Below are 9,525 nucleotides of genomic sequence, written 5' to 3'. Positions count from 1 at the left end.
CGATAGATAGGAAACAAGCTATACAAAACATATCAGTCATCCACTTGAAATCTGTGTGAAGCGTACTACATGATCACATAAACTGCACACGCGATCAATATTAGCCTAGCTATCGAACTATTGTTTGGTATTTACGAGGTATTCACGAGGCCTCAGTGATGATTTTACCAAAAGTTACACTAGACCCTCTTAGTGTTCGTTCATCCAACCACTGAATGAATATTTTCTTCTGTTTACTTTCAACCGACAGCTCCGTCCGAACCAACCATGCCAACAGTGGTAAACGATCCTTCGTTATCCGGACAACAGCTCACCTGGCTGCCACCCGTAAATTACTCGCAGTCATGTTCGCTTCAGTATGAAGTGATTTTCCGCACTGAGAACGACACATGGGAAAGTGCGGTGGTTGAGGATACCCAGTACCAGGCAAAACTACTGAATTGGGATACGAAATACTTTTATCGTGTTAGGGCGCTGGCGGGAAAACAAAAACTTGCGGGTCAATTTTCAGAAGAAGTATCTCTAAGTACGAGCGAAATTCCGTCCAGTAAGTTGAATAGTGCGTGACCTAGTTCTCTAACTAATAGTTGCGTTCGCTTTTCACTGATTTTTTGATACTGGCACACGTCTGACTTTACTTTTTAGCGAATGCACTCTATCTCACACTCGAGGCTACCACAAATTCGATTTTGGCAAAATGGTCCCTTCCACCGAATCAGACCTTCTCCATCGCCTACCGATTGTCGTATCTAATAAACGAAACAGAGGTTGCGGCAAAAATCACGGATTTACAAACCTGGTACCTGATTGAACCACTCAAGCCCTGCACAGTCTATACAGTCTCTCTGTCAGCGTACAATTTGGCGACTGTCTCGCTACCAATCACAAAGACTATCCAAACGGAACCCCTCGGTAGGTTGCTGTGTAGACTGAATTGCTGAAACAGCCTGTAGCATTCGAACACTAACCCCATCTGTATCCCTAGGTCATTCTCCTGCCGTAGAAAAAATACAAGATGAGAAATGTTTTATCTCCCATCAACCGAAATTTATTGCTCTGAAGCATTCAATTAGCAATCAGCAGTTCATCGACCACCTCACGCGTTCCATTATCCGTATGAACCAATTCATAAGAGGACTGACTGTTAGCAATGCTATGGAATGTAGGAAGCTCGGGTGCGCTGCTTGGATGTTGGTCTATTCGCCGAGCTTGGCAGTTGGATTGCAAACGTTTCATCACCAATCCAGGTGACATCGTCAGTGCAGGGTGCACTCAAACCTGGACTGACGATGTCACCTGGATTGGCGATGAAACGCTTGCAATCCAACTGCCAAGCTCAGCGAACAGACCAACAACCAAAGACTGACTGTTCTCAGTACGTGTTCGGGATTCACTAGTGCACAAATCATATCAACTAGTGTCCGAATGGAGTGTCCGCTTCGGACGAATTATTTGTGATGTTTTGTTAGCGATGTGATGGAATGGTTGGCAACCCCTGGTGTCAGTAGAGTGTCAGTATGAAACACCAATGTTGTGCTCCTGATGGCGATGATGCTGATGGTGATTCCGATGGGAATCAGTAACACACACCAATGAACCATGCCATTTCCTCTTTTCTGAGCTTGAGGGTTCTGTCGAAAAAGTATCGTCACCGTTCCAGGTGACATGGCCAATGCGTAGCTGATTAACCTCGAGCGACCCCTCCCCGGGTGATAATGAGTTTCCATTGTGACTGGTCGTTCGGAAAATTCATCTTTTTGGTTGACTAGTTGGGCAGTCCTGTGACTCCTCGATGTCCAACTGACTCCCACTTGATGGCCATTTCACAGACAGTTCAATGGCTGACAGAGCTGCTAGCTAGACCGTTGTTTTATCAAGCTGGATATCGCCCTGCTCTCAGTGGTGCATGAATAGATCGATTTGTATGTCGCTTTATTGAGTTTGTAGCGAAATATCATGCTTCCGGGACCTTCCACGTTTATCCGTTTTTCCTGCATACTATGATTATCGGATTTCTAGATGGACCTGGTAGCTTTCTTGACCTTCGTTCATAGAAGAGAGAACTACTTGACCGTGTTTTCTGACAGTTTCATCGTACTCTTTCGCCGTGTAGAAATCTCTAGTTCAGATTGACCACTGACGGTTTATGTAATCACTTTGGTACTTGTAGTGTTTACTACATGCCTGTCATTCTTCTGCTTCTGTCTTGAAGTCGTTTTTATCTTCGTTGATTTGTGAGGGACTTGTACTCATTTTATTTATCGTATACTTACTGTACTTTTGGATTTTGTACTTTTGCGATTATGTGATCCGTTCACTTGTTTGGCGGTGCTGTTATCATCACTGCGGCCCTGTGGGAAAGGTAATCAATTTTCCCCTCTGTTGAAACTTCGTGGGTGCTTCCACTGTTCTGGAATGTTCGATATAGGCGCTCTCTCCAAGCAGTTCTCGTGTTCTCGTGCTCCACCGATCAACTGAGTCACTGCCCAAAGTATTCATCTGTGGTGTCGGTTGCATTGAAAAGCTATTTGAATATTTGAATATGCTATTGCGCATTCCTCCAGTTAGCTGCTGGAATAAAGTAGTTCTACCTGACGAAGTGCTGGGAGAGTTTGACCGACAACCCATTGTTTTCTAGGTCAGCGGTCAGTGAGTTGAGTTCGAATCCTCATTCGAGATGCTTTGGGATCATTGGCTACATCCATTTCTCGGTTCCTTTGATCCCTGCTGTAACTGTATTCGTGGGATAAACATATGTTATTTACAAGACTACCTTACCTAACATGTTACAGCTGTTCTGGCAACAAGTACCTTTGGTTTATGCATCTAGGTCTGTGATCCTGGAAGACAATCCAGCGATTCCGAGGACAAGAAAGTTGTGAATCATGGTTTTGCAACTTTATAATTGTGTGAGGATATTCCAGTGGGAAGAATTTCATGTTGGTTGCATTCTTTTTTTGAATGAGAGCCCTCAAGGGGATGGCCCGCTCACAGAATGCATTGCAACTTGTGGAATGTGAAAGACACTACCAATATGAACCAGTTCGGCCATACAGAAACTACTGACAGATGTCAGGGCGCACCCAGACAGAAGAAAAAGCACATGTGCAGAGAGTGACGCATCCCCAAGTTCACCATCGGTACGACACGTCCGGAAAGTAGGTGAGTCGGCGGGTCCCACCAAACACGGCTTAGCAACACACACGACCAGCGTAGTGGGCCTGAGAATGTTCACGACCGGAACACCACCATTGGCCGTACGGAACGAACAAGTGAACGACCATATTTGGCCAATTAGTCATCTTATATATTTACGCAGACGCTCTGTATGTTTTGTCCTGGCAATACAGCCGTGTCCCCTGTCTGTGTCTCTAACTTCTCCCTATCACGTAGTCTGGCAGGCTCAGCGCAGGCCTAACCCATAGACGGCCAGCGCAAGATACAACAACAGGGTGTGTTGGAAACCACAACAGCTGAGTAGGCCGTAGCAACAGTAACCTAACCATTCGACCCATTTAGAGTTAGGTTCGGTCCGTATACCTGGAACATGTTTTTGTGGGAGGACTACCCAGGCCTATGTAAGCAAAGTCAAAATTGGTTCTGACCCGCTACGTGCAGATTTCTCAGTTTACGATAGCTGTTCTTCCCATTTTTCATTCATTATTACTTCAAGCCCGACCGCAAGCACCACAAATTATTCATCAAGACACTTCCTGTGGGACCATCTTTATCCGGTGGATTCAGGCTGAACCAGAAGCCGCCGTGATTGTGTTCAAAATCAAAGTCATTTCACTTGATGGCAAGGAAGAAAATAGCCATATCACAGGAGAAAACGAACTGTTAATACGAAATCTCGTCTGCGACCAAAGTTATCACGTTTCTGTCTTTGCACACAATGCCTGTGGACTATCACTCCCGTCCGAAACGAAGGTGATCATAGCAAGAAGCGAAGGTATGTACACCTAAATGTTTTTTTTTCGGCGTATTTCTGTCCTACACTTTCAAACAGTGGAAAATATACACGGATTAAACTCTCCCGCCATTAGCTTTAAGAACTATTTTCAAGAAAGCCGTATATTCCAAACAAATTGAAAGGATAAGCGTGCGGTGCGTGCATTGGAAAAGATGTGTGTGACCTACAAGTCAATGTGCTTTTTCCTCTGTTATCCGAGCTCGGCAGTTGACTTGCAAACGTTTCATCACCAAATGAAGTGACATCTCTAGTGCGGAGTTTTTTCTTCTTGTGGTTGTGTTTGCACGCTGTTTTTGCGGCAAATTAAGAGCATCAATGGGGATGAAACCATCATTATTTTGCCAGATAACAAGGGGGGAATGTCCGTCATTTTTGGTAAAGCTCAATTCACCAACAAATTCAACTCGGCCATCAACGGCACAACCACGTGTCGCCTTATTCAGGAGAAAAATCACGAGTAAAAACCCTGAAGAAATTCTAGAATCTTCCCAAAATCATAGAGCAAGAGGGGCGGAGAATGAAGAACCGCGACTCAGAATTTACCAGATGTTCACAAAGAAAAGATACCATTGTAACGGTGATACTACTGATGGAGAAGCATGAGAGTAGTATGTTTCCTTCCTGTAAATTTGCTTTGCGTCTCTTGAAAAGGGAGATCTGTTGCGGAATTTGTGGGGTCGCTTTGTAGCATTTGCTTGGATTTGAGCAACAGTCAGTGAATATCTGGGAAAGTTCAGGAAGACGTGTTCAAGAGAAGATGGATGTTCAGTTTTTTAAACAAGACGCATATGAGAGTTTTGCTTCCCTGTCCAATCGTCTATAACTGGTCAGTTGACATTTTCAAATAAATAACTCCGCAGCGAGGGCCTTCTTCCTTTTACCATTACGCCCAAGCCTATCATTATCAGAAACAATCACATGCAACATTCTAACAGGACTGTATAAACGGGGTGAAGCTGAATCTCTCGTTGAGCAATTTGGGTTGAATTAGAACATGAGGAAACTCGGGGACTGCGTTTACTTGATTAGTCCCAAAAAAGGACGAAACCGGTTATTGGCTGTCAAAGAGTTTCCAGCAACATTATGAGTAGCATATTTCGTCTATAAAATGCACTTTTTGTGAACGCATGTCTCCTTTTGTTTTTGATCCCTTCATCGTCGCGTTCAGAACTATGATTTGTTCTCTGTGTTGGAGAAATGCGCTTCATTTGAACTGTGTACTTTACAATCCACCTGAAAGCAAGAAACATTCGGAGCTTAAAGATGTTAGATGTGTATTGGACTTGTACGCTCCAGTGAGGTAGAATCAACTGGATAACACAGGCTGATTTTAACCAAACAAGTTAAATTCATGGCGAGCTTGCCTTTCCATGCTAAGACCGAAAGCGCTGCCGTGATTCAGGTCTGTATCAAACTAATTTTTGTTCTTTACGGCGACCTAACTTGAAGTCGTGCAACCTTTTGGCTGCCACGAGATTGCTTGAGCTTAAGTAGCTGATGGCGCGACACAAAACAGATGAATTCACTTTGATGAGAGTAGCCACGTGTTCGACTCACTGGATAACATTCCATTTGGCCCCTCCCTTACTGTGAGAGTCACTTTGATGTTTTCAGCGGTCTGTGAGATAGAACTCAACCAAATCACTCGGTACTGCCATGTTCTGATATATCCGACTGCATGGCAGTAAAACCAGTCAGAATCAGAGGTGTTTCTGGTTGTGGATGTAATCACAGCCCTGTTCTCCGGTACCAATGCAGTAGTCAGCTTTGAATGCTGAGGAAGTTTGTCGTACGACAAATATTGAGGAACTCACTTCAAGAAGGTTTCTGTCTGTGAATCACACCGTTGTGGATCCACTAATTCTCCTAAGATGGTTCCTGCACTTTGTCTTCAACGAAGTCACCCAGGAGCTGTCATGTTCAAGTTTACCACACGGAGTACATTCGAGTACTTTGAGCGCTTCGTAGAACATCCTCACACAAACGTCGTCAGTCTGCAATTCTCAGACGCTACTAATGCCAAATTAAATTCATTCTGAACTTTCTATAAGTTCACTGGTGATTATATGGGATGCCAGTATGTAAACATGGAATGCAATGAGCTACTAGCTAGAAGTATATCGAACAAACCTTCTGATCTATCTCTCAAGTGAGATAGTCACAAAAAGTGTCACACGCCTTAATGCCTCCGTACCGAAGTGTCGTTACAAATATCATTGGCCAACTGTACTGTGCATTCAAACAGAGCCGCACAGCAAGTTGAACGACAAAATAAAGTTCTTTGTACCTTATCAGGTAGCTTTCCACATTGAGTTCGAATAAATGAAGGAGTTGCGCGTTAAGTAATATGGATTCCATTCTGTGCGGTCCGGATTCGATTCAACCAAGGGATGATCATTTCTTCCCTCATGGAGATGAAACGTTTGCAATCCAATTTCCAAATTCAGCAAACAGATCAACTCTCACAGGAAAAACATCCAATTAACTAATTAAAAAATCGTTCAGCTGTAACACCCTAGCTGCCATGCTACCAGAAGGAAGCACGAGGGCTGGGATATTGTCAGGTTGCCCAAGCCTAGACGGAGGAAGCCGAGAGGTCAGCTTCGAACCACGGGCCTCCCGGTCAGTAAACTCGCGATCTAGCCATTTGAGCCATCTCACCTCTAAGTAACTAATTACCAGTATGTAGACACGTCATCATTCTGTTCCAATTGTATCATCAGTCTTCGACGGCCAGGACGGCCATGCCTGCCTGAACTGACCCAAATTACCGACCAAAACTCGACAGGAAGAAACACTAACTTGGTTTTAGACTACAACGACAGTGCCCATGCTATCAAAAGTCATCAGGCTAATCTGGCTCGACGGTGCATCGAAAGTGTTCTTGGTGTTCCCCCTTGTGGATTTATTTGTGGAAGTAAAAAGAGAAGTTTGATTCATTAAATGAAGGCTATATTCGGCGAAATACACTCGCTTACAAACTAATTTGATTTTCGAGAGACTCACCTCGAATCCAGGTGAATCTCTCTCGTTTGTGATGTTTCCAGGCAAATGAATGTGTTGCACCAGGCCGCCTCATGTTTCAGTCGCTACGATATTCGAGATCTTGCGATACATGTATGTTTGTAATGCACTACTCATAAGGTTGCTGAAAATTCGTCAACAGCCCACGACCGGTTTCGCCCTTCTCGGGGCTCATCAGGTAGGCTATATTTGGTTACGTTCCTACAATCTGTGAACTGTTGAATTAATGCGTGGGTTCATTTCTGATATCCCTCTGAGTGAAATCACTTGTGAATTCCCAGGTAAAAATTGTTCTTTCCTGGGTGTTGCACATTACAGAACCAAGTGTTGATGCTAGGAATTTTAGAGATTGAAACGACCCGTATGCCTTAGAATATCACGTTACCATCACCATACATAGTGGTTCTTTGGGCTGGCAAGTCTGTGCAACATGGTAGGACCAACCAAGCAGAATTCGCAAGGGCAGTTAAAGGATAGCTGAATGCTTCATGGGACGTGAATCTCGACGTTAACACAGCTTTGCATCTTTTGTTGCAAAAAATGCAAATACAACGAAGCAGCACTGACCCGGATCGACCGCTGACATAGTTTTGGGCACTCGGAAGTACAGCGGTGACATCCCGAATCTCTCCTATGAGTGTGTCCATGGTTTCTGAGCGAAGAATCTTGGGTTCAGTTTGTAAGAGAAATGAGTTGTACAGAATGACACTGTTTGGCCTTAGTCATCCTAAAAGATAAAGGTAACTGTCACCATTTATGGACGTTTGACGGCTTCCCCAATACGCAACCAAATTCTGACGTGAACTGCCCAGAATCATCACCCAGACAAAAAAACGGGCATCCAAACGATGGTGGTGAATTTGTCAATTCTTATTTCGAATTAGCACAACTTTGTCTGTCACTTAACTGGCCCAAACTCTCCAATAAGCCACCATTCCACTCTCTATTACTTGGACTTCTTAAACCCTGTATATCTACGCCTCCCATGGTAAAAGTCCCCTGAGTTTTGGACGTTTCATCTGTGACTAAAATTCAACTATTGTTTGTCGCCTAAAACTTTTATTGTCATTGATGCTTCTTGTGCGAACTGAATCAAGATCCCAGGTGTAAGCAGTATCCCCGAAGGTAGCGAGTTCAAAACCTTGTTTTCAGGATTTCAGAAATGAATTAAGCACACCAGCGGGCTCGTTTACCTCTAGGGTGTACATCACTTAGAAAATGGCATAATCTTCGCCTTCAATTTCAAGCAGTTGGTCGTTTTCTTTGGACAGAAAAAGCAACCAAATGAAACAGAATTTCATCAAGACACGATATTAGAAATACTTGAAAGGTATGCTCTTCTTCGGGAACTAACTTTGGCTAACAGCTACCCTTGGAATTTTTTGCAGGAACACCGCCTAATTTGATACTTGTGAAACAATAGTTGGATAGACATTCTGTGAATGACCACCATTTTCATCCTTTCTTAAAAGCCCCGCCAAATAAACCAGAAGATTTCGAAGTGGATCCCGGTCCAACATCAATTTCCCTCCGGTGGAAGGATGCCCAACCAACTAAGCTGGATTTGAGTTACAAAGTTACTCTAACGGAACTCAACGCAACTGAATGGGACACCTTCTACACAGAACGCGTGACGAAAACGCCCCAGATCCGAGTAACACGGCTCCCGCCGTGCACCGAGTTCATCTTACGTGTTGTTGCGACAAACCCATTCGGTACAGTGGCATCCGATGACATATTCGTTCGCACAACAGCCCCAGGTTTGTGGACAACATTCACCTCACTTATAGACCATATAGTAATCACCAACTCTGCATGTTCTTCTTTTGCGGTACCCATAGCGTACACTGGGCCTTCTTTATTTTATGTTTACTCAACAGTTCCCGAAGTACCAAGCAATATTGAGGTTACCTACGTGAATGCAACCTCCCACATCGTTTCCTGGGATCCTATTCCACTTGAGACGAGGCGGTGTAATCTTTCCTATCGAATTGAAGCAAACAACGTTTACGATGGAGTGTCAGATGTGTTCAATACCTCCGAAACTAGCTTCATAGTCAGTAATCTGGAACTCAATCGAACTTACACGTACACCGTCGCGGCGCTGTTGGGGTCGCCGATCGCAATCAGTGAAGCTTCCGGTGCTGTTGTTCTAAACACCCCTCCCGGTAAGAGCTTTTTCGTTCCAGTTCGAAATATCCCATCAGAGATGACACTAGTTCAAATTTAGACATATTCCAAAAATATACACCTTCGGTGCAAACATGGCGGTAGTCGCCTGTGAGGTTGGTAAAGATGAACAAGCCAAGAGGCTTTGCATCTCTAGGCTCTTTTTACTCTATCACTTTTATACTCTTAGCATACTTTTAGCAGGTCGGTGAAGTGAACTTATTAGTGCACTGCTGTTGATGGCCACTAATAACAGTCCTTACTATGGTTGACAGTAGTTTACTAAAGCGATTTGCGCCATGTATAAAATAAAGGCAATATAAAATGTGGAGCAAATCAAAAGGGAACTTATCCTATGT

At 43.9% G+C, this 9,525-nt stretch overlaps 1 protein-coding gene across 1 annotated transcript in view; it reads left to right on the top strand.

Moving 5' to 3' along the window:
- Positions 1–9,525, top strand: part of T265_05131 (hypothetical protein) — a gene marked incomplete at both ends in the record, with an annotated part of 48,465 nt that overhangs the window by 18,750 nt on the left and 20,190 nt on the right. Inside the window, 4 exons of the mRNA XM_009170055.1 lie at positions 251–547; positions 3,674–3,952; positions 8,470–8,757; positions 8,878–9,165. Of these exons, the coding sequence (XP_009168319.1) occupies positions 251–547; positions 3,674–3,952; positions 8,470–8,757; positions 8,878–9,165 (1,152 nt within the window). The remainder of the gene's footprint in view (positions 1–250; positions 548–3,673; positions 3,953–8,469; positions 8,758–8,877; positions 9,166–9,525) is intronic.

The sequence above is a fragment of the Opisthorchis viverrini genome, assembly GCF_000715545.1.
Source record: "Opisthorchis viverrini unplaced genomic scaffold opera_v5_96, whole genome shotgun sequence".
NCBI lineage: Eukaryota > Metazoa > Platyhelminthes > Trematoda > Opisthorchiida > Opisthorchiidae > Opisthorchis > Opisthorchis viverrini.
The sequence above is the reverse complement of the archived record's forward strand: the minus strand, read 5'-3'. Positions and strand labels throughout refer to the sequence as shown.